Source organism: Patella vulgata, chromosome 1 (genome assembly GCF_932274485.2).
Source record: "Patella vulgata chromosome 1, xgPatVulg1.2, whole genome shotgun sequence".
Lineage (NCBI taxonomy): Eukaryota > Metazoa > Mollusca > Gastropoda > Patellidae > Patella > Patella vulgata.
The window spans coordinates 92,824,976-92,851,436 of record NC_065879.2 but is presented as its reverse complement, the minus strand read 5'-3'; the positions used below and the strand labels follow the sequence as shown (position 1 = coordinate 92,851,436).

The 26,461-nt window shown below is 34.7% G+C and overlaps 3 protein-coding genes and 1 non-coding gene across 4 annotated transcripts; all 4 read right to left on the bottom strand.

Annotated features, from left to right (window-relative positions):
- Positions 1-1,027: 1,027 nt before the first annotated feature.
- LOC126818110 (zinc finger protein 664-like) lies at positions 1,028-5,846 on the bottom strand. The gene is made up of 2 exons (XM_050545321.2): positions 5,630-5,846; positions 1,028-3,684 (listed from the first exon to the last, which is right to left on the bottom strand). Exons 1-2 carry the CDS (start codon positions 5,630-5,632, stop codon positions 2,425-2,427), a joined length of 1,263 nt encoding a protein of 420 aa, XP_050401278.2. The 5' UTR covers positions 5,633-5,846; the 3' UTR covers positions 1,028-2,424.
- Positions 5,847-10,831: 4,985 nt separating this feature from the next.
- LOC130010521 (putative zinc finger protein 840) lies at positions 10,832-15,923 on the bottom strand. Its single transcript, XM_056099751.1, has 3 exons — positions 15,693-15,923; positions 14,190-14,327; positions 10,832-12,346 (listed from the first exon to the last, which is right to left on the bottom strand). The coding sequence occupies exons 2-3, from the start codon at positions 14,196-14,198 to the stop codon at positions 11,267-11,269; spliced, it is 1,089 nt and encodes a 362-aa protein (XP_055955726.1). The 5' UTR covers positions 14,199-14,327; positions 15,693-15,923; the 3' UTR covers positions 10,832-11,266.
- Positions 15,924-18,339: 2,416 nt separating this feature from the next.
- Positions 18,340-21,166, bottom strand: LOC126818429 (uncharacterized). Its single transcript, XR_008787678.1, has 3 exons — positions 20,589-21,166; positions 18,804-18,943; positions 18,340-18,598 (listed from the first exon to the last, which is right to left on the bottom strand). It is a non-coding gene; the product is annotated as an uncharacterized LOC126818429 (transcript).
- A 279-nt stretch (positions 21,167-21,445) lies between these two features.
- On the bottom strand, positions 21,446-24,853 carry LOC126818448 (protein suppressor of hairy wing). Its single transcript, XM_050545862.2, has 2 exons — positions 24,527-24,853; positions 21,446-23,700 (listed from the first exon to the last, which is right to left on the bottom strand). Exons 1-2 carry the CDS (start codon positions 24,533-24,535, stop codon positions 22,642-22,644), a joined length of 1,068 nt encoding a protein of 355 aa, XP_050401819.2. The 5' UTR covers positions 24,536-24,853; the 3' UTR covers positions 21,446-22,641.
- Between the last annotated feature and the right edge of the window lie 1,608 nt (positions 24,854-26,461).

Below are 26,461 nucleotides of genomic sequence, written 5' to 3'. Positions count from 1 at the left end.
GGTGAGAGTATCCTCATTAAAACGACATGAAATATGAAATTTGAAAGGAGGTTTAATGTCCTACTGTTCTGCTCCTACATGTATACTGGGCTATTGAAGACGGGCATACGCCATACAGTGTGCTATGAGGGAAATTTTGCCCGGGAAGTGGCAATATCAAATTCCAACTGCCAAGGGATCTTTTTACGTGCATTCCAATGTATACACGGGACCTCAGTTTTCCGTATCATCCGAAGGACTAGACAGCAGTCCTTGTCAGGCCCTCCGTTCTGCACCACTGACAAGGGGAAACCACGTCGGAAAATCCTGATGAACTTTCTCGGCCAATGTAGGGATCGAACACCCGACCCCCAGGCTAGCGAGCCAGCGTCTTAACCAACTAGCCACCATGGCTCCGCCTCATTGAAACGTTGCAGTTAATAAACCTAGTGAATGTTATCCATAAATTTGTCTGTTTATTTTATTGTGTTTCAATCAAAGACAATTAAATAAAAATAGTTCCTTTTTTATAAAAAAGAAGTTACTTTTTAATAAAAAAAAATGACCTGTTCTTTGAAAATAAAAAAAGTAGTTCCTTTTTGATTGACCAATCAAATCCATAAAATTGCTCACACAAGCGATATCTACGGTAGAATGTATTATTAGGTGATAAATTCTATATACATGTATCAATATCAAGAACTGAATATCGACATGAATATTTTCCCATACTTGCTGACAATTACCAGCTATATCTACACTTTTCGCCAGGCCTAATTATAAGCCACTATTTCTTATCCCATGCTAACAAGATGTTATTGACACGTGAATTCACGATACCCTACCATAAAAAAACCCATGAAATATGAATTTTATTTGCAATGTTTACATGCTTTATTAAAAATGACCGACAGTGGAAATTTTGAAATGGAAATCTTGGATGGAATTCAAGTATAAACAAATCATTGTTGTTTCTACATTCTTATGCACACAATTAATATATTAAATAAAATAAAAAATTGATATCCACACATTTCATTTTCTGCGTTTTATTGATAATATTTCCATATCATTATACATACATTATGCAAGAGCTAAATCTGCCTATTGCAGGTCTTTCTTTGGGCCTGAAATGTTATCTAAATTATTAATTAGACATTTATTAACTTAGCCAGGCCATAATCAACTCTCGACGGCATCAGATTACTCTGATAGTAAATAGATTAGAACAGTTCAGCCGTATTTTGATTTAAGCTAAAAATGGAGAAGCGAGACATAGCTTCGAACAACCAGTACAGTGGTTGAAATTATTGCACACGCCTTGTCAAACCTTCAAAGGCTAATACATGTATCTTCGCTCGCAATAGAGCAATTTGAATAAAATTTTCAAATTATTCATTTTAGATTATCTATTTTCGAACTATGATAGCAAGAATGGCTAGCTTTTTATCTAAATCTAACATAATGTATCACATTTATAAGCCCTGTCCAGGGGCGCAAAAAATTGTTTTAATCCACTAGCCCAGGGCTAGTAGTCTACTGTCAGGCACTAGCCCGGCATTAATATCCACTAGTCCATAGTTTGACAAGATACAAGATTTAATCTTCAATATTTGGGCATGTTTTGTTGCCTGCCAACCTATCGTTTTTAATAAAGATCGTAGACTTGATTGCCTAATAATTAAGGATGTATAAGGCTACTCAGTTAACCGGTCACGGTTCGGTTGCACTGGTGAAACAGTTAAAAAAACTACAAACCGATATTCGTTTTCATATATCTGACCTTCAAAACCAGGAATGGTAGCCACAACAATGTTTTCTTTCACTAAAGACAATATAACTACTTCATATAGAACATTTCATTTATAATATATCACGGTAAATTAACGGCCTTTAATTCCCGCTCGAAGATTTGTATACTTACGTTATTATTAGCACTTACTGCAAAGCACGAGATAGCCTCAACTGATTGACAAATTAATTGTTTTACTGTATTTATTTACCTGGTCACTCTATAAAGAGTCTCAAAATGAAACAAATCAGTTTGATGTGCTGATATAATATTAAAATAGACAGTATAGTAAAATTGTTTATATTATCACTCGAGTGCCATGCTGTGTGCCGATAGGGTCAAAGTTGACGACACACGGGTCACTCGAACCATTCATCATGGCGTGTGTGTAATGAACATGTGTAGTTAATTCTTTGGAAATACCTGACATGTTAAATAATCAAAATTATCTTGTATTTAAAAATACAAAGGTATGCTTTCAAATATTTATGTCAGAACTTATCTAATATAAACTATAAGTGAGTCTTTTGTTTTAAATGAACCTGATTTCAACTGGTTTATACGTGAGCTGTCAAGAATGAATGAATAGAAGGGGTTTTTACAACCCTGGTCCTGTCGGAGCATAAAAGTAGGACATTAAATCCCACTTTATTTCATTGTTTTCCCATACATGCATGAATTAGCATGTGTCTCTTTAGAGTATCTCTTCCAGTATATGATTTACTACAAACATCACATTTATAAGGTCTCTCACCAGTATGACTTCGCACGTGCATTTGCAAAGCACTACTCCTGATGTATGATTTACTACAAACATCACACTTATAAGGTCTTTCACCAGTATGAATTCTCATGTGAAAACGTAGAGTACCATTCTCAGCGAATGATCGACTACAAACACCGCATTGAAAAGGTTTCTCTCCAATATGAATTTTCTTGTGTTTCCATAGGTTACCTCGTTGAGTAAATGATTTACTACAAACATCACATTTAAAAGGTCTCGCTACAGTATCAGTTATTGATTCCTGAAGTTTAATTTTGTCTGTGAATGATCCACAATTAGTTCTCACATGTTGCAGTAGACTACAACTATGTCTAAATGATTTACTACAAATATCACATATATAAGGCTTTTCGCCAGTATGAATTCTCATGTGTTGCTGTAGAGCGTTTTTCTGTGAAAATGATTTACTACAAACATCACATTTATATGGCTTCTCACCTGTATGAATTCTCATGTGTACCTGTAGACTTTGATTCTGTGAAAATGATTTACTACAAACATCACATTTAATTGGGTTATCTCCACTATGAATTCTACTGTGTATGTATAGACCATTTCTCCGTGAAAATGATTTACCACAAACATTACATTTATAAGGTCTTTCACCTGTATGAATTCTCGTGTGTCTTTGCAGATCATTACTCTTGCTGAAAGATTTATCACAAACATCACAATTATAGGGTTTTTCTCCGGTATGAACCCTAATGTGTCTCTGTAGATTACTATTATAAGCAAATGATTTACCACAAAAATCACATATATGATTCTTTGCTACACCCTGACTGTCAGCTGATTGTAGGCCTACATCACTATCATTACCAGCTTTCAACTCTTCTTCAATATGTATTTTACAATGTTTCTCTAAATCAGTGTCTGATTTAAATTCTTCATCACATAAATTACACTGATGAACTGTTTCAATATCTTCATTTTTCTCTTCTTTAACATGACAGTATTCAGCTACATCATTGGGTTTTTTATCGTCAAAATGAACATGACAATTTTCACCCACATCATCAGTTTTCTCTTCTTTAACATGTATTTTATTGTGTTGTTCTAAATCATCAAGTTGTTGGAAAATCTCATCACATACAACACACTGATGGAATGTTTTAACATCATTAGTTTCCTGTAATATATAAAAGTTATAACATCATTAGTTTCCTATAATATATAAAAGTTATAACATCATTAGTTTCCTATAATATATAAAAGTTATTACATCATTAGTTTCCTGTGATATATAAAAGTTATAACTTCATTAGTTTCCTGTAATATATAAATGTTATAACATCATTAGTTTCCTGTAATATATAAAAGTTATAATATCATTAGTTTCCTGTAATATATAAAAGTTATAACTTCATTAGTTAAACATGCATTTTTCTGTAACATGTGGAGAGCAAGTTCATATATGTGAATTTAGCTGGAAAAATTAATAACTGAGATTTTCACAAAAATATAAATATACTATCTATGGACCCAAAAGATCAAAATGGCAATAAAACATCTTAAAACACCTTTATTTGGACTTTTTGTAAGGGTATCACATCCTTAAATCTTAAATCAAATAACTCACTGCCATCATTTATTTCCAGTTGACACAAGCTGTTGCCGTGGAAATATGACAAAATTTTCCAAGAAATGTATGGGGAAGAGGTGAAATAAATCAATAGGGCTCATCCTCTCATTCAAGATCTTTTCATCCATAACATATTTATTAAGTTTCATCAGAATGGGACAACAATTGCAGTCCCCCTTGGAAATGAAATGGAGTTTAACATCCTACTGTTCTGCTCCGAAGCCTCTCTGGAGGTTCTGCAAATTCATACATTTTCACATTTTGTGTAAAAAGCAGGGGCTATAGCTCTAGAAAGTGAGTTCTGCTTCGTACCAAAGTTGATCTCATCCAACAACTTTTGATCTTTAACATTTAGTTTAAGTTTTATCTCATGAATCGGACCAAAATTGTAGCCTCAGGGAGGTCCACAAACTTCATTCATATTTCACGCACCAAAATTGAACTCATCCAAGAGCTAGTGATACTCGTTTTAAGTTCATCTAAATCAGATAAAAATTCTGACATCTAGACGGTCCACAACGTTGGTATTACATGCTATTATATTAAGATTCTGACATCTAAATGATTTTATATTATTTGAATAAAGGGGAGTGGTCATTTGACTGACAGTTTCTGTCCGATTTTCAGACAATTTGGACGTAACATTGATATATTTGAACCATTTTGAAAGCAAGATAAAATGGTGACCTCTAGAGGGTCCACAAGCTAAAACATGATATTTCGTACAATCATGCAGTGGTCATAATCAAGAAAGTTACAATCCAATACGCACCAATATCGAGAGGAATCCAGACCTTGAATAAAAATTAGCACCTCTGGATGGACTACACCGTGGGTATAGAGCTGACAATATCCCTGGACATAGATATCGCGACATTTTCAAAAAATGTTGAGATCTTTCGGTTATAAAAACAAACATAGTCAGTTTCATCAAAATTGTATAAAAATTGTGACCTCTAGCAGAGTGTCCACAACCTTGATATCAAGTTCAGCATCGCAGGAAACCACCATTGACTGTTTTTGCATGGTAAGGGATTTAGAAAAATTAAATTTCACTTCATTGCTGAGTAATTTCATTAGCCAAAAAGCGTCTCCTAGAAGGCCCCTGTACCCTAGCCCAAGGTCCTAGGATGGTAGTCCCAACCCAATCAAGAATTGCTTCCACCTGCCCTGAAATATATCGTTTGTCATAATGTACAGCACATTGATCACGCACTGTAATAGACCATTACAGGAAATATTTCCTACGCTGACTTATTACAACCGAATATTTCTATAGGCCTAATGTATGATACTTTGTATTTGTTTGTATCTGTATTTCTGTCTGTATTTTTATATGTAGGCCTACTTTTGCAAACGATAAAACATTTCCTGCACTTATATATAGATGGTTCTTTGATATTCATAATTTCCTGTAAAAGTAATCAATTAAAAAACGAGTTAGAGCTATATACATGTAATATAATTGTTTGTTGTTTATTAGTAATATTACCATGTCGATTAGCCCTATTCACTTGTTTTGTTGCCCGTTGGTTTTAGAACAGTCGACTTCGTCTTCCACGAAACCCAACAAGTCAATGTCGTAACAATTACTATGCAGTGATCAGGGGTGTTAGCGTCCACTTCCAATCACACTGATATCGTAGACAATTTGTCGCTAGTGAACTTAGAAAAGTTACTTTCATCACCGACGAGGCGATAAGATAGCCATTAATCTAAAATCACTTCCGATTTACGAAAACGTTTTAGTTGTATTCCGAGTCTAGACGCGGATCAACCCAACACGAGTAATTCATTGTCTGTGCATGTACATTTGAAGGGTGAAAAACATTAATTTACCGGTGGTGATTTTCGTACTGAATGATATAAAACTTCATTAATTAATAGTAAAAATTTGAGAATGTCCCAGAGCTAGAAAAGAATCTCAAAAACTATTGAACAAAAGGACATTATGTACAACAACCCTAGCTGATTGTCACTGATGTAGGATGGACAGCTGTCTAGTTGTTCGGATGGCACAAAAAAAACGAGGTCCTGTGTGCATATAAAAGATACCTTGGCAGTTGGAATTCGATATAAGAGTAGGCCATAGTGCTGTTGCTTGGGCAAAATTTCTCTATCATAAACTATCAAGCAAATTTACCCTCAAGCCGTGCCTCACAAGTTATATTCAATTGAATACCCGTTAAAATAAGACAGCTTTTGTTTACAGGGATGGGGTGGGACGACATATTTGTTTTAAGTTTTCAATTTCAGGATTTTTGTACCGAAGCAAATGAACACCCTACTACTATTCAGGACTATTTGTTTGCTTTATGATTTGCAATCTGACGAAATCTGCTCCGATGAAATGTGGTTTAACGTCCTCCTCTTCTGCTTCGACTGGGCTACAGTGTGCTAATGAAGACGGGCATATGCCATACAGTGTGCTTTGCGGGAAATTTTGCCTGCGGAGCGGCACTATGGCCTACCCTTATATCAAATTCCAACTGCCTGGGGATCTTTTACGTGCAAACAAATGTATACAAGGAACCTCGGTTTTTCGTCCGTCCAAATGACTAGACAGCTGGCCTTGTTAGCACATAACCCCCCGTACCACTGACAAGGGGAAAACCAATTGAATCTCAGGCCTTTGAGCATGGGGAACACAACTGTGTACTTAAGAAGGTTTAAATATGTTCATTTAAATTTATTTTAATTTAGACAAATGAATTTATATTTTCTGTATACCCATCGACAAGTAAGTCTATTTATATTGGTATTCATATGTAAACATGCCTTTGTAAATTTAAATCTGATGTCCCATTAAGAAATAACTATCTTCGAGAGGTACATTTATTTAAGAAAAATTTCACGTAACTACAGTAAAGAAAGATAATGTATGATAAGATTTTATTGCATCAAAACCTCCATTAAGGACAACATGTATACATACATTTAGACATAATCATATATATTTGATAATAAATTACATGTACACACAAGTAATACATTCATACAATCAGTGGTATATATTTGATAATAAATTACATGTACACCACAAGTAATACATTCATACAACCGGTGGTAGATATTGATTACAACACAAGTAATACATTCATACAACCAGATTTCTTAACAAAAGCCAAAAACACAATCTGAATAAAATACAGATCTATATTTTGTTTTTTATACTTTTGATGGCCTACACTAGATAAAGATCTGACCAGCTGTAGTTAGATGTAGTGCCAGGTGTCATACGATCGGCTTTTGGCGTCGGACATTTGATAACCCAATTAGCGTTGATGTTTCTTGTCAGATACCCACACCCACAGTTCCGTGCATCGCAAAACAAGAAGTCGCTGCAACAGATCGTTTCATTGGCTAATCCCTCACATCAACCAGAACGCGGGTTATATAACAACTCTTCAATATCCTAGTGTAGTAAAAACAAATAAAACAAAATTTTGAACTATAAAACCGGAGGACCCGGAGAAACCCAACGAGGTTGGACAGGCAACCCTACTCCTTGTCACGTACAACCGGGGATTCGATACCCCCCCCCCCAAACCGTAACGAAATAGGATCTGTGCATTAATCAGATTGAAACAGATACAAAGCCACTGCCTTGGCAATAGATTTTAAATGTTGTTGAATAAAGGGCTAAATCTGCTTATTGCAGTTCTTTCCTTGGGTCTTAAATGTTATATAAACTTTTTATTAGACATTAATTTACCAAGACCACAATAAACTCTAGGTTTTCAACACGTTTTGAAGTTGATGAATTACTGTAAAAATGGATAATCGAGACTTTGTAGCAACGACAACCCAGTTTCCACTGTTCTTGTAACAACGATAATTCGGCTTCGAGAGAAGTAACTTGACTAAAAATTTCAACATATTTTCTTTTAATTACCTATTTTTTAACTGTCAGCACTTTTAATCTAATCTTTCATATAGGTTATGCCTGTTCCTGAATCCCTTTCAATTTCTAAATAAAACATTGTTTAAAAAAAGAAAAAAGATAGGTTGCCAGGCAACGAAACATACGCCCACAGCAGCTAAATCGTCCGGGCAGTCAACAAGAGTTGTCACATATTTTTACTTTTTTCGGTAATGAAACATTTATAATACATTAAAATCTGATTAAGAGTAACAACTCATTAAGTAATTATCAGAAAACCATAAGAATTTGTTTGGTTTTTATAAAGTTCTGTCCCATGCTAACGTTTAGTATACAAAACTTTTAACATCATGGATTTAGCTGTTCAAGTCATAAAGATTCATTGAAAATCAATATACTTGTTCGTCTCAAGACCTTAAACACTGTGTATAAATTTAAAGTCAATCGGATATTAACTTTAGCCTCTAGAGCGTCCAAAAGATTTTTCAAAGTGATCAAGGGCCATAACTCTGGCAAACATTATCGGAAATTGCTGAAAATCACTAGGCTTCTTCGTCTCATGGTCTTCAACACTGTATATAAATTTAGAGTCAATCGGATATTAACTTTAGCCTCTAGAGCGTCCACAAGAATTTTCAAAGTTATCAAGGGCCATAACTCTGGCAAAAATTATCAGAAATTGCTGAAAATCAATAGGCTTCTTCGTCTCATGACCTTAAACACTGTGTATCAATTTAAAGCCAATCGTATATTAACTTTAGCCTCTAGAGCGTCCACAAGATTTTTCAAAGTGATCAAGAGCCATAACTCTGGCAGTAATTATCGGAAATTGCTGAAAATCAATAGACTTCTTCGTCTCATGACCTTAAACACTGTGTATCAATTTAAAGCCAATCGTATATTAACTTTAGCCTCTAGAGCGTCCACAAGATTTTTCAAAGTGATCAAGGGCCATAACTCTAGCAGTAATTATCGGAAATCGCTCAAAATCAATAGGCTTCTTCGTCTCATGACCTTAAACACTGTGTATAAATTTAAAGTCAATTGGATATTAACTTTAGTCTCTAGAGCGTCCACAAGAATTTTCAAAGTTATCAAGGGCCATAACTCTGGCAAAAATTATCAGAAATTGCTGAAAATCAATAGGCTTCTTCGTCTCATGACCTTAAACACTGTGTATCAATTTAAAGCCAATCGTATATTAACTTTAGCCTCTAGAGCGTCCACAAGATTTTTCAAAGTGATCAAGGGCCATAACTCTGGCAATAATTATCGAAAATCGCTGAAAATCAATAGGCTTCTTCGTCTCATGACCTTAAACACTGTGTATAAATTTAAAGTCAATTGGATATTAACTTTAGTCTCTAGAGCGTCCACAAGATTTTTCAAAGTGATCAAGGGCCATAACTCTGGCAATAATTATCGGAAATCAATGAAAATCAATAGGCTTCTTCGTCTCATGACCTTATACACTGTGTATAAATTTAAAGTCAATCGGATATTAACTTTGACCTCTAGAGCGTCCACAAGATTTTTCAAAGTGATCAAGGGCCATAACTCTGGCAATAATTATCGAAAATCGCTGAAAATCAATAGGCTTCTTCGTCTCATGACCTTATACACTGTGTATAAATTTAAAGTCAATCGGATATTAACTGTGAATTCAAGAGCGCCCAGAAGATTTTTTGAAGTGATCAAGGGCCATAACTCTGGCAGTAATTATTGAAAATCGTTGAAAATCAATAGGCTTCTTCGTCTCATGACCTTAAACACTGTGTATCAATTTAAAGTCAATCGGATATTAACTTTAGCCTATAGAGCGTCCACAAGCAATTGTGGACGCCTGACATTTCAATGTGGGCGTATAAAAAATGATTAAAGTTAAATTATGTAAGATTAAGATAAAGAGCTGGCCATTCTTATTATAATAGTTTGAAAATAGTTAATCTAAATTTTCATTCAAATTGCTCCATTGCGAGCAAAGATTTTAGCTTTTGAAGGTTTGACATGATGTGTGCATTAATGTCAACCACCGCACTGGTTGTTCAAAGCTTAGCCTCGCTTCACAATTTTTAGAGTAAATTAAAGCGATAATTTCATATATTCTAAGAAAGTCAAAACATAATTATTTCTATGTCTTTTGCTCAATAGGTTATCAACTCACTATTATACGACCGTGGGCATTATTTCCCACCCTAAAAAATCATTGACACAGGAAATAATAACACAATTACCTCCCTTGTTTTCCTATTGCCTCCATGCATTAGCTACCTTCAAACATTGGAATTTGAAGTTGAAAATGATATTTTTGCCAATTTCTCAGCGGGCAATAGTGAATTATAGAATTAATAGGATTATTCTTTAACAAGGTAGGACGGTTTATGGATACCATCTATTTTAAGGCTTTATTTTAATAAATTTTAAAAATATAACTTAAAAATATGAAATTGCCGCTTTAAAATATGGCTGAACTGTTCTAATCTACTTAATATCGGAGATATCCGATGGCATCGAGAGTTGATTATGGTCTTATCCTTATATAAAATTACCAACCAAGGGTTGCCATACAAGATACGTCCGCATTTTGCAATAGTTGGACAGAGAACAAGCTAAAAAAAAGCATTTTTCTGTACATTCAGGGGCATAATCTAGGATTTTACAGTCCAAGATGAGACAATATCAAAGTAACCAAGATCTTTGATATCTAAAAAAAAATTTCAAGTTTCATCAAACTGAAAACGTGATTTTTCATACAATAATGAAAAAGAACTGAGATCTTTTGAATATATTTTTACTTTTATTAACATCAAATTAAAATTGTGACCTCTCGAGGGTCTACAATCTTGGTATTACATACTTTCACACTATTCAAGTACACAGAGTGGTCTTTTTGTCAGTTTCGATCCAATTTTGACGAAATTTGAACTCTACCACCATCATTAAGATATAACAGTGATACACATGTATTTGAACCGTTTTTAAAATCAGATATAAAAATGTTACCTCTAAAGGGTCCCCAAGCTAAAAAACTTAATTTTTCGTACAACCAGGTACCATAAATCCATAAAGTTAATTAAGATAAACCTATATTTCAAGTGTCGTCTAAACCGGATAAAAATTGTGACCTGTGGACGGACGTGGCCACCGACAATATACGCCCACATGAAAATTTGGTTAAAAACAAAGTTATTGGTATCTCAAGAACACAATATTACGTAAATTACTTCTTCCCCACAAGGTTGCAACTTAAACTATCTTTTTAATTGCCAAAGCTTTCTTATTTTTAGCTTTCGCACGAATCAATGGTTTAGTTGTCTTCCTGAGTTGATTTTTTAAACGGAAAATTGTTACTTTATCCCTATTGATCTTACTTAATAAATATTTATTTTTCTTATTTAGATTGGTCAAAGTCTCATCGACAGATGTCTGTGTCTCTTTATTAACTGAATTTGTCGTGTTGGTATCTGCCGATGATGTCTCGTGTACTGTCACGGGGAAAAAGGGGCTGTCAAGGTAATCGTCATAAAATTTAAAAGATTTATTGGAAGTCTTTATATGCTTACCCAGCTTCCTAGCCTTAGTCTTCAGTCGGGTCAGCCTACTTCGAGTGTCATTGTCAGTAAACGTTATGCAGTCGTCATGTAAGGCCCTAATTATAGACAGGTGCTCCCCATTGTTCGGAAATTTAGCAACAATGCCTTGAACTAGTCTATTTGTGATTCTTGCTAAGGGAAGTTTCTTAACTGAACCGAGATCGTAATGTTCGCCCAAACCAATGGGGGACAGTAACTGATCTACTGCATGACCCTTTATGTGTCTCTGTAGATTACTCCTATGACTAAACAATTTGAAACAAATATCACATTTATAACGGTTAGCTAAAGCATGAGAGTAAGCTGATTGTAGGTCTATATCACTATCATTATCAGTGTTCAACTCTTCTTTAACATGTATTTTACAATGTTTCTCTAAATCTGTATTGGAGTTAAATTCTTCATCACATAATTTACACTGAAAAACAGTTTCAATATCGTCAGTTTTCTCTTCTTTAACACAAAAGTCATCTCCATCGTCAGTTTTCTCCTTTTTAACATGATAATATTTATCTACATTATCAGTTTTCTCTTCTATAACATGTATTTTATTGTGGCAATATTCATCTACATCAATTTTATTTTCCTCAAACTGAACATGACAATATCCATCTTCATCATCAATTTTCTCTTCTTTAACATGCACTTTATTGTGTGTTTCTAAATCATCAAGTTGTTGAAAAATCTCATCACAAACAACACATTGATGAAAAGTGTTACCATCATTAGTTTCCTGTAATATATAAAAGTTATAACATCATTAGTTTTCTACAATATATGAAAGTTACATCATCATTACTCTCCTATAAACAGCTATGTTTGATTATAGCACAGACTTTCGTTGCTAAAATTTACAAACCCAGATTAGCTGACAAATAGAAGCTGGGTCTCGACATCTTTGCAGAATGACAAAAGAAACTTCGTCATTTTATTTGTATTCAAGAATTTCTTGGTCGAAAGCTATATGAGAGACTTATTCACCAACTATTTTACATCAGATGATTTTTCTTAATGGCTAATACACCGTAATTGGAAGGTCTGCATATCATATTGACGTTGTCGGTTGCCAAGAACAAACAAATATGACCCGATTATGAACTTTTAAGGGGAGCCTTAGTGCCACTATCTGCATCCTCGGTTACCCAGTGTACTCATTCCGTTCCACTCCACTATACCCTGGGTTAATCCATAGGGTTTCCACGATTTCAAATTATCTGCCCTGGCCTAGAATGTAGCTACAGTCTATGAACCAATCAGTTTACAAACCAATCGTTTCGCCTTCGTTTTTATAAGGGTAGATAACCATATTCATGTCCATTTACTGAATGATTTATGTAAATAATGTATATATTTATAATTTATTTATATTTAATTGTATTATCAAAATCTGTAGTATGTGTTGTTGATTTCAAATATGTAGAACATCTTTATGTTTGACTTTTGTTATCATTATTACTATTCGTTCTTTGTCTGAAATGTCTCATTCTGTTATGTTTATTATTATTGAACTTATACTTGGCAATTTGATTTATAATAACTTGTCTACGATATCGCTTGGACATAAAATTCCTGGAACGAACGAACGATTCTAAATAAAACTAATGACCCTACATTATTATATGAACGTCTGGTCTTCATTAACATAATATATAATTTTGTTAAAAATTATGCATTTAGAATAGGCCAATTCCTAGCATTGTCCGATGAGAGTTACTTCCCTTTGTCAACTTCCTTTTCAAATAGCAATTTATCGGATTGGTCAATAAAAATAGCACAATCATCAAGCGGGGTTCCCGTGGCTTTGTTTAACATTTTATCAAGGATATTCAAGGATAAATATACGTCAAATTCAAGGATTTTCAAGGACATTTTTTAGCCTAAAGTTACAATTTTTCATCTTAAAAATAACCAAAACATTACCAACTATCGTTATAATCTCATATTTTAAAGGAATTGAAGACATATGAAACAAAATTAAGGATCTCAACAGAAATTTAAGGATATTTTCCTATTTCCGCGAAATTCAAGGATATTCAAGACCTTGAAAATGAAATTTTAAATTTAAGGATATTCAAGGATTTTCAAGGACCGCGGGAACCCTGTCAAGGGTGGATAACTTGAAAACGTGTCTCCCCCATAGATTAACCCAGGGTATAGTGGAGTAGAACGGAATGAGTACACTGGGTAACTGAGGATGCACTGTCTGGGCAAAATTTCACTCATATAGCACACTGTATGGTGTATGCTCGTATTCATTAGCCCAGTTGAAGGGGTTTAACGTCCTACTGTTCTGCTCCTAAACTGGGCTAATGGAGACAGACATACGCCATACAGTGTGCTATGAAGGAAATTTTTGCCTGGGCAGCGGCGCTACGGCCTACACTTATATAGAATTCCAACTTGTAAGCCAATGTGTACACAGGACCTCGGTTTGTCCTCCCATCCGAACGACTAGACAACTGTCTTTGTCAGGCCTTCCATCTTGTATCACTGACAAGGGGAAACCACGCCGGAAACATACTGTACACGTATTTGTTGAATGATGGTGGATTTCATACCATAAAATCTCATCTTACCATGTCCATTATTCACTTCTTTGTATCCGATATGTGTAGGCCTGTAGTTTAAATTTTATAGTTGTATAAAGTGTTAAATAAATCTAGCCGAGTCTTGACTTCCAAGTTTTAAAACAATAACTCTGTCTTCCATCAAACCTAAAGATAAAATTTTTATTGATACATCATAAACAGATAAAAACAACATCAGGACTCAGACTAGCAATTATTTGCCCATTGACTTCAATGTTAAATGGCTGTAACATCACAGGCTGTAGCTTTTTGCTCAACATTCCGTTGGTTCCAATCTTTATAGGCACAATGGGGACCACATTTGGCAATCTCCTCATCATAATTTTGTAGTGGGTTGACCGTTTAGATTTTTTGCTACGCGGATTTGAAGTTGACTGGGGTGAAAATCTCACTTCCGACACAATGATTGCTCTGCAGAAGGACACTTTACACCTCCTATCCCTCCGCTGTAATATCATCAGTATTACCCAAAACTGCTATGAAATTGCAAATTTGATCCCTTTTCTCCAATTCTAGACCAAAAAGTCAACTCAAAAATGCAGGAAGAGGGGAGAAAAAAATTAAGGGAAAAATTGTCTATTTATAACTCGCACTACATTCATCCATCATGAAATAAGGAGAAATAATTACTAGTATTAGTCCATCAATATGCATTGCACGTAAACTAAACATTTAATAAATCAATAATCTCATTTAGTTTACACTACACATTGGGATTGTCACACCTGGTCACGACAAATCAAGGATGATATGTGTTGAAAATTTGGCAATTGAACCTAATTTTACTTGCTCAAAGCCTCGAATAGGGCCTAGTGCATGTAGTGTAGGCCTAGTCCAGCTCTGAACGTAGGCAGGGCTGCCGACAACCAGTATCGCAGCGCAATTTGCGATACATATTTTGTCCGTCGCTAATCAAAAATTAAAATCTAACGTTTCTTAAATTTGTGCGTTACCCTTTCAATGATGTCCGCCAAGTCGGTTAGAAGACAGAGATGTATTTTTTAACAGCGTGTTGTGTCGCTCATACTGACTCTAGCCAGGTAAGCAAGGTCTTATTTTCTCACTAAGATGTTCCTTTACACTGTACAGGCGTTCACTTGGATTGACACCCCACCGTTTAGCAGTAAAAGGTTGCCCAGTAAAATTGACTGGGAAATTAATTTCCGTCGACAAGGCCTCAATAGAAGGATCCCTGGACGTAGAGGTGAGTGTTTAATGAGACCTACGTTCAAAGCTGGACTAGTGTAGGCCTATCAATTAAATAGCAGCCGTGAATGAGAATTATCAGGGCTACAAATTGCAGCTAGACAAGACAGTGGCAAACACATTTATACACTTATATTGAAAGGTAATGAAAGGAAATTGGTATTTTTCAGAAAAGGTTATAATTTATAATATAACAATAAGTTTTAAAAGTATAGCAACTCGGATGAACTACTAAGTAAAGTTTTCGAATAAAAAAGTACTTTCATTTGCTTTTTTATAGTTTACCTTGCAAGTCAATGTCGTGACAACTACAGTGATCAGGTGTGTTAACGTCCGCGTCCAGTCACGCTGATATCGTAGACAATTTGTGAACTTGGAAAACGTTGCTTTCTTGACCTCAGAGAGCCAGTACAAATAATCAAGTAACAATTGACGAGTTGAGCTAACCGCCAGCAATCTAACATCACTTCCGGTTTGCCCTCACACAGTAAGGTTGTATCTTGATTCTTGACGCGGATCGATCCAACACGAATAATTCATTCATAATTAATAAAACTTCATTAATTAATTGTAAAAATTTGGGGGTGTCCGGGAGCTAAAAAGAATCTCGAAAACTATTGAATGAAAGGACATTATGTACAACAACCCTAGCTGATTGTGACTGTAGGATGGACAGCTGTCTAGTTTAGATGGTACAAAAAACCGAGGTCCTATGTTTACATTGGTGTGAACTTAAAAGATACCTTGGCAGTTGGAATTCGATACAAGAGTTGGCCATGGTGCTGTTGCTTGGGCAGAATTTCTCTCATAGCACACTGTATGGTGTATACCTGTCTTCATTAGCTCAGATGGAGAAGTACAGTAGGATGTTAAACCCCATTTCATTTCATCGCAATCTGACGAAATCTGTTCCAATATTCAATTGAATTTCAGGTCTCACCGCTGTGTACTTAAGGTTCATTTAAATTTTTGTAGAAAAATTAGACAAATGTATTTATGTTTTCTGTATACCCATAGATAAATAGGTCTATTTATATTGGTATTCATATGTAAACATGCCTTTGTAAATTTAAATTTGATGTCCCATTAAGAAATAATGTTCGTAAGGTACGTTTATTTAAGAAAAGTTTCTTATAACAACTACAGTAAAGAAAGATATATGATTTTATGGCAACAAAACGGCCATTAAGGACAACATGTATACACATACATTTAGACATAATCATATATATTTGATAATAAATTACATGTACACATAAGTAATACATTCATACAACCGGTGGTATATATTTGATAATAAATTATATGTACAACACAAGTGATGCATTCATACAATTGGTGGTATATATATATAAAAAGTTTCAGCTACATGTCGTTACCACCAGATTTCTTATCAAAAGTCACAAACACAATCTGATTAAAACACAGATCTATATTTCGTTTCGTTTTTTTAAACTTTCTATGGCCTACACTACATGAAGATCTGACCAGTTGTAGTAGGAGGTTGTGTCAGGGGTCATAAATTGGCTTTTGACCCTATGACTTCAGACATGTGATAAACCAGGGGCCATAATCCAGGAAGTTATATTCTGATACGTGCGAATATAAAAGCAACCGAGATCGTTGGTATATATTTTTAGTTTTATCAACATCGGATCAAAATTATGACCTCTAAAGTGTCCACAACCTTGGTATTACAAACTTTCACACTGTCACTATTCATTAAGATGTTACAGTGATATACATGTATTTGAACAGTTTTTAAAATCGGATAAAAAACTTGATTTTTCGTACAATGAGGAGTCATAATGGAACCGATTTGGAAGATAAACCTACATGTATATTTCAAGTTTTGTCAAAATCGGATCAAAATTGTGACCTACAGTGTGTCCACAAATAAATTGTGGCAACATGAAAATGTGGTTAAAAACAAAGTCATTGATATCACAAAACCACCTTTTATAGTATCTAACTTACTTCTTCAGAGAACACAATATTACGTAAATTCACTTCTATCCCACAAGATTGGGACATAAACCATTCTTTTTAATTGCCAAAGCTTTCTTATTTTTAGCTTTCGAACGAATCAATGCTTTACTGGTCTTCCTGAGTTGATTTTTTAAACGGAAAATTGTTACTTTATCCCTATTGATTTTACTTAATAAATATTTATTTTTCTTATTTAGATTGGTCAAAGTCTCATCGACAGATGTCTGTGTCTCTTTATTAACTGAATTTGTCGTGTTGGTATCTGCCAATGATGTTTCGTCTACCGTCACAGGGAAAAAGGGACTGCCAAGGTAATCATCATACAATTTATAAGCGTTATTGGAATTATTTGCATTTTTCCACAGCTTTCTGCTCTTAGTCTTCAGTCGGACCAGCCTACTTCGAAGGATCTTGTCAGTAAACGTTATGCAATCGTCATGTAAGGCCCTAATTATAGACAAGTGCTCCCCATTGTTTGGAAATTTTTCAAAAATGCCATGAACTAGTCTATTTGTGATTCTTGCTAAGGGAATTTTCTTAACTGAACTGAGATCGTAATGTTCGCCCAAACCAATGGGGGACAGTAACTGATCTACTGCATGACCCTTTATGTGTCTCTGTAGATTTTGCCTATGACTAAACAATTTGAAACAAATATCACATTTATAACGGTTAGCTAAAGCATGAGAGTAAGCTGATTGTAGGTCTATATCACTATCATTATCAGTGTTCAACTGTAGGCCTACATTTCCATTATAAGCTGTCAACTCTTCTTTAACATGTATTTTACAATGTTTCTCTAAATCTGTATTGGAGTTAAATTCTTCATCACATAATTTACACTGAAAAACAGTTTCAATAACTTCAGTTTTCTCTTCTTTAACATGACAATATCCATCTCCATCGTCAGTTTTCTCTTCTTTAACATGACAATATCCATCTCCATCGTCAGTTTTCTCTTCCTTAACATGATAATATTTATCTACATCAGTTTTCTCTTCTCTAACATGTATTTTATTGTGGCAATATTCATCTACATCATCAGTTTTATTTTCCTCAAACTGAACATGACAATATTCATCTTCATCATCAATTTTCTCTTCTTTAACATGCACTTTATTGTGTGTTTCTAAATCATCAAGTTGTTGAAAAATCTCATCACAAAGAACACATTGATGAAAAGTGTTACCATCATTAGTTTCCTGTAATATATAAAAGTTATAACATCATTAGTTTCCTACAATATATAAAAGTTATAACATCATTAGTTTCCTGTAATATATAAAAGTTATAACATCATTAGTTTCCTACAATATATAAAAGTTACATCATCATTACTCTACTATAAACAGCCATGTTTGATTATAGCATAGACTTTCGTTGCTAAAATTTACAATCTCATCTTACCATGTCCATTATTCACTTCTTTGTATCCGATTATGTGTAGGCCTGTAGTTTGAATTTTATAGTTGTATAAAGTGTTAAATAAATCTAGCTGAGTCTTGACTTCCAAATTTTAAAACAATCACTTCCGTCTTCTATCAAACCTATAGATAAGATTAAGATAAGATTTTTATTGATACATCATAAACAGATAAAAACAACATCAATATGCATTGCACGTAAACTAAACATTTAATAAATAAATAATCTCATTTAGTTGACACTACACACTGGGATTGTCACCTGGTCACGACAAATCAAGGATGATATGTTATTTAGTGTTGAAAATTTTGCAATTGAACCTAATTTTACTTGCTCAAAGCTTTGAATAGTGTATCAATTGAAGCTAGACAAGTGGCAAACACATTTATACAAACTTATACTGAAAGGTAATGAAAGGAAATTGTTATTTTTCAGAAAAGGTTATAATATAACAATAAGTTTTAAAAGTATAAAAACTCGGATGAACTGCTTTAACTAAGTAAAGTTTTCGAATAAAAAAGTACTTTGCTTTTTTTATAGTTTACCCACAGGTACATGGGGACAGGCACGCCCTTATATGGTGGACCTATACTATTTGATTTTTTCAAAATATTTTCATGATTTTCTGGGGTTTCTTCTTAATATTTTTCAAATTTTTTAATCTGCTTTATTTTTCTTCCTATTTGGTGCTAAATAATATAATATTTACTATCAAACATGTTCGTATTAAAAATCATACCTTCTGATGTAGGCCTATATAATAAAAGAGAAAGGTAAGACACTTTTCTGTTGACATTTTTTCTCCGTGAGGCACCCCTGTCGCTATTTAATTCCAAATCATGAATAAAATTATCTTGCCTTACAAATCGACCACTCGGTTCCCTTCGATATATATTCCTTTCGATAAAAACACATATTTCAATTTTTTTCAAAAATGCTTAGTCAGTTTATTTGCCATAAATCACTCAAGTTTTTTTACAATTCATCGACATTTTGAACATGTTCAGTAGAAATGACGGAAGTCGTAATAAGGGAGACAACTCTGTTGACTGGCCCGAATAAATCGGCGTTACGAAAAGGTAGGCCCAATGAAAAATACGGGAAAATCACAGGTGCATGTGGACAGGGATATTGTAAAATATTGTGACAAAAACTATCTGTGGGTAAAATGGATGAATGTAAAACAAATGCGTTTAATTTAGTGTCAAATGGACACAACTTGGTCATTTTTCATTCGGCACACCTTTTCGTAATGCCGATCCATTCGGGCCAGTTGACAGAGTTGTCTCCCTTATTACCACTTCCGTCATTTCTACTGAACATATCGAAAATGTCAATGAATTGTAAACAAATCTCGAGTGATTTATGGCAAAAAAAGTGACAGAATTTTTGTTAAAATTTGAAATATGTGTTTTTATCGAGAGGAATATATATCGAAAGGAACCGAGTGGTTGATTAGTAAGGCAAGACAATTTTATTCACGATTTAGAATTAAATAGCGACAGGGATACCTCACGGAGAAAAAAATGTCAACAGAAAAGTGTCTTACCTTTCTCTTTTAATATTAGATACATCAGAAGGTACGATTTTTTTTATATACGAACATGTTTGATAGTAAATATTATATGATTTAGAACCAAATAGGAAGAAAATAATGAAGATTAAAATTTTTGAAGAATATGAAGAAAAAAAAAACAAAATCAAAAATTTTGAAAAAATCACATAGGTAAGAAGGGCGTTCCTGTCCTCATGTACCTGTGAGTTCACCTTGCAAATGGATGTCGTGACAACTACAGTGATCAGGTGTGTTAACGTCCTCTTCCAGTTACACTGATATCGTAGACAATTTGTGAACTTGGAAACGTTGCTTTATTGACCTCAGAGAGCCAGTACAAATAATCAAGTAACAATTGACGAGTTGAGCTAACCGCCAGCAATCTAACATCACTTCCGGTTTGCCCTCACACAGTAAGGTTGTATCTTGATTTTTGACGCGGATCGATCCAACACGAATAATTCATTGTCTGTACATTTACTTGTGGTGATTTTCGTACTGATATAAAACTTCATTAATTAATGGGTGTCCGGGAGCTAAAAATAATCTCGAAAACTATTGAATGAAAGGACATTATGTACAACAACCCTAACTGATTGTCACTGGTGCAGGACAGAGGGCTGTCTAGTTGTTCGGATGGTACAAAAAACGAGGTCCCGTGCTAACATTGACGTGAACTTAAAAGATCCCTTGGCAGTTAGAATTCGATCTAAGAGTAGGCCATGGTGCTGTTGCTTGGGCAAAATTTCCCTCATAGCACACTGTATGGCGTATACCCTGTCTTCATTAGCTCAGTTGGAGTAGTACAGTAGGATGTTAAACCCCAATTCATTTCATTGCAATCTGACGAAATCTGTTCCAATATTCAATTGAATCTCAGGTCTCCTAGCATGGGCCAACACAGCCGTGTACTTAAGGTTCATTTAAATTTTTGTAGAAAAATTAGACAAATGTATTTATATTTTCTGTGTACCCATAGACAAATAGGTCTATTTATATTGGTATTTATATGTAAACATGCCTTTGTAAATTTAAATTTGATGTCCCATTAAGAAATAATGTTCGAAAGGTACGTTTATTAAAAAGTTTCATGTAACAACTAAGGACAACATGTAGACACATACATTTAGACATAATCATATATATTTGATAATAAATTACATGTACACACAAACACAATCGGTGGTAGATATAAATTACAATTACAAACAAGTAATGCATACATACAATCGGTGGTAGATATAAATTACAATTACAAACAAGTAATGCATTCATACAATCGGTGGTAGATATTTAAAAATTGTCAACTACAGATCTATATTAAAATACAGATCTATATTTCGTTTTTTATACTTTCTATGGCCTCTACTACATGAATATCTGACCAGTTGTATTGGGAGGTCATGTCAGGGATCATACAATCGGCTTTTGACCCTATGACATCAGACATTTGATAAACCAGGGGCCATAAACCAGGAAGTTACATTCTGATATGTGCGAATATCGAAAGGAACCAAGATCTTTGGTATATATTTTCAGTTTTATCAACATCAGATAAAAAATTATGACCTCTAGAAGGTTCACAACCTTGGTATTACATACTTTCACACTATTTGCGTACAAGGAATGGTAATTTTGCCAGGCAGTTTCGGTCTGATTTTGACGAAATTTGAACTCTAACGTCATTAAGATGTAACAGTGATATACACAATTAGATTAAAATACAGATCTATATTTCATTTCATTATTTATACTTTCAATGGCCTACACAACATGAAGATCTGACCGGTTGTAGCGATAGGATGTGTCAGAGGTCATACAAGTGGCTTTTGACCTATGACGTCAGACATTTGATTAACCAATCAGCATTGATGTTAATTGTGGATTACCCACAGTTCCGTGTAAAATATGCCTAAAGCTCGCCGTAACAGACCGTTTCATTGGCTAATCCCTCACATCAGCCAGAACACGTCAATGATAAAAGCTCTTCCAGATCCTAGTGTAGTAATTTTGAACTATAAAAACGAAACGAAATAGGATAATCAGCTTGTGATATACATTTGTAGATGTATTTAAAAATCGGATAAAAATTGTGACATAAATAAAACTTTATTTTTCGTACAATGAGAAGCCATAACGGAACCAAGATCTTTGGAAGATAAACCTATATTTCAAGTCTTGTCAAAATCGGATCAAAATTGTGACAAAGTCATAGATATCACAAAACCACTTTTTATAGAGAACAGAGAACACAATATTACAAAATCAATTCTTCCCCACAAGGTTGGGACTTGAACCATTTTTTTTAATTGCCAAAGCTTTCTTATTTTTAGCTTTCAAACGAATCAATGCTTTAGAGGTCTTCCTGAGTTGATTTTTTAAACGGAAAATTGTTACTTTATCCCTATTGATCTTATTTAATAAATATTTATTTTTCTTATTTAGATTGGTCAAAGTCTCATCGACAGATGTCTGTGTCTCTTTATTAACTGAATTTGTCGTGTTGGTATCTGCCGATGATGTCTCGTCTACTGTCAAGGGGAAAAAGGGACTGTCAAGGTAATCTTCATACAATTTAAAAAATTTATTGGAATTATTTACATTTTTGCCCAGCTTCCTAGCCTTAGTCTTCAGTCGGGCCAGCCTACTTCGAATGTCCTTGTCAGTAAACGTTATGCAGTCATCATGTAAGGCCCTAATTATAGACATGTGCTCCCCATTGTTCGGAAATTTAGCAACAATGCCTTGAACTAGTCTATTTGTGATTCTTGCAGAGGGAAGTTTCTTAACTGAATCGAGATCGTAATGTTCGCCCAAACCAATGGAGGACAGTAACTGATCTCCTGCATGACCCTTTATGTGTCTCTGTAGATTTTGCCTATGACTAAACAATTTGAAACAAATATCACATTTATAAATGTTAGCTAAAGCATGAGAGTAAGCTGATTGTAGGTCTATATCACTATCATTATCAGCGTTCAACTCTTCTTTAACATGTATTGTACAATGTTCCTCTAAATCTGTATTGGAGTTAAATTCTTCATCACATAAATTACACTGATGAACTGTTTCAACATCATCAGTTTTCTCTTCTTTAACATGACAATATTCATCTACATTATCAGTTTTCTCTTCTTTAACATGACAATATTCATCTACATCAGCAGTTTTCTTTTCGTCAAAATGAACTGGACAATATTCATCTACATCATCAATTTTCTCTTTTTTAACATGTATTTTATTGTGTTTTTCTAAATGATCAAGTTGTTGAAAAATCGCATCACATACAACACACTGATGAAAAGTGTTGCCATCATTAGTTTCCTGTAATATATAAAAGTTATAACATCAGTAGTTTCCTGTAATATATTAGTTTCCTGTAATACATGTATGTAAAAGTTATAAAATAATTAGTTTCCAGTAATATATAAAAGTTATAATACCATTAGTTTCCTGTAATATACTCTTCAAAAAAAGTAGGGGATATTAAAATGCAAATACCTATGCAGGCTGTGATATGATATTTAGTCATGGACACTTGACATGCTTTGAGAGTATGTTCACAGTAAGACGAAGAACTTATTAACCCAACAGAACCACTGAGCTGCATCTGCGACACACAATAGCGCCATACACGTGGTAGGGGTTCATTGTCAAATTTGACACTTCAAGGAAGGATTGATGAAAACTGCCGCGTGCTGGTTTATCCTATCCATGTTTGCTTTCCTATCGGTTCTTGCATAAGATTTACTGTTTAGCATATCTTTGCTTTAGTGTGTTACGTTTAATTTGCAATGAGACCTCTTCAACATGATGAACGTCTACGTGCTATTGGCATGCTTCAAATGGGTTCTACACAGCGAGCAGTAGCCAACATGCTTAATGTGTCACAGTCTGTGATCAGCAGACTGTGGAACCGGTACCAACAAAGACACAATGTTGATGACAGATCTCGTTCAGGTCGTCCTAGAGTCACTACACAAGCCGAGGATCGATACATTTGTACACAGGTCCTATGAAATCGAGGACAAACGGCCAATCAGCTTTCTGTAAACTTGTACTAAGTTACAGGAATTCGAGTTACACCCCAAACGATGATCGAGTATTTGTAGAATGATGGTGGATTTCATACTCTAAAATCTCATCTTACCATGTCCATTATTCAAATCTTTGTACCCGATTATGTGTAGTCCTGTAGTTTAAATTTTATAGTTGTATAAAGTGTTAAATAAATCTGGCCGAGTCTTGACTTCCAATTTTTAGAACAGTGAGTGACAGTCGACTTCGTCTTCCATCAAACCTTGCAAGTCGATGTCGTGACAACTACAGTGATCAGGAGTGTTAACGTCCACTTCCAGTCACGCTGATATCGTAGACAATTTGTGAACTTGGAAAACGTTGCTTTGTTCACAGACAACGGCACAAATAACAAACCTCCATTGACTCCATCAATCTAACAGCACTTCCGGTTTGCTCCACACAGTAAGGTTGTATCTCGATTCTTGAAGCGGATCAACCCAACACGAATAATTCATTGTCTGTACATTGAGTTGGGCTAAATAGTGAAAACCATTTATTGCTAATGATTATGGTACGGAATGAAAAAGAACTTATGCAATAATAAAATGATGTAAACTTTATTCAATCATAATATAATGTAAACTTTATCCAATAATAAATGAAATGAAATGGGTTTTAACGTTCTACTCTGTCTGAACTAATAAAGACGGGCATACGCTATACAGTGTGCTATATAGGGTGACCCGTGCACCGTGCAGAAAGTTGGTCTCGACACAGCGAATGTACACGCTTCAGTGGCTTATCTTGAAGTGATTTCTCGCATACACTACGCACTATGATAACAGTCAGAACTAGAGTATGATACTATAAATAGCCATCGCACGTGCAATTCTCTATAGTCCAGTGGCTGAATCGCCACCCGAGCTGTGATTTTATGAGACCAAGTTTTTCTAGACCAGTTTTTTGCGTAGATTCCCAATCTGTGTGGTGATCAGGCGTTTGAGGGGGCGTTTTAGAGATATAGGGGTCAAATGTCTACAATGGGGGGAGGGGGAGATGTCATTATGTTGACGTAATATATTAATATAACATAAATTTCTAAGACTGCCCATCTATAAATAAGTGTTTATGATGCCCCTGGACAACTATTTTGATTTGTGGGGAGGTGGGGTGGGGGTAGCAGGTGTGTATGGGTGTGTGTGTGTGTGTGGGTGTGTGTGTGAGGGGGGGGGGGTGTCATTATGTTGACATAATATATTAATAAAACATAAATTTCTAGGACTGCCCATCTTTAAATAAGTGTTTATGATGCCCCTGGACAGCTGTTTTGATTTGTGGGGAGGTGGGGCGGGGGTACCAGGTGTGCGTGTATGGATGGGGGGGGGGGGGTACAATTGGCGGGAAGTGAGTTCATGTTGATGATTTTCTTAGAGCTTGGTAAAAACATTACTTTTTAATTCCACTGCACACCTCTAAATATGTGTATACGATTACTATTGTATGGGGGAGGGTAAATGTATTTTGGGGGACAGAAACCACTTGGTTCAAAATTGACCTGAAAAGTGTTTTCTCGAGTTTTCGTTCAGTGCCAATATCGTCATTCAAAATATTAAACTATAATGGCACTTTACGAGAGATCTGGAAATGTACATAAAAAACACATGTTTAGATATTAGTTTATTCTAATAATATGAGTGGGATAGATATCTTCTTGATATGCGTATATCATTTTGATATGCTTCAGATACCCATTCACATTGTATCCTAAAACTGACAACCAACCACGAGGGCACCAAAATATCTTACCTACTCCTCTTCGCATTGCAAATTAATGGAGGTGCTGAAACAAAATGTATTTTGTGTTCTTGCTCGGGCGAAATAGACATCCCAATCATTCTCTTCGCAAACGATGATCCAAATATACAAATTTTGATCGATAATGAGGCGGGCAAAGGTTGAAAATATCGCGAAAGACGACTTACATAACTAGATGACGCTAAAAAAAGATTTTCTGGGTGAAAAAATAACAGACCTTTCTTTATTACCACCTTGCCGTATACGTGGT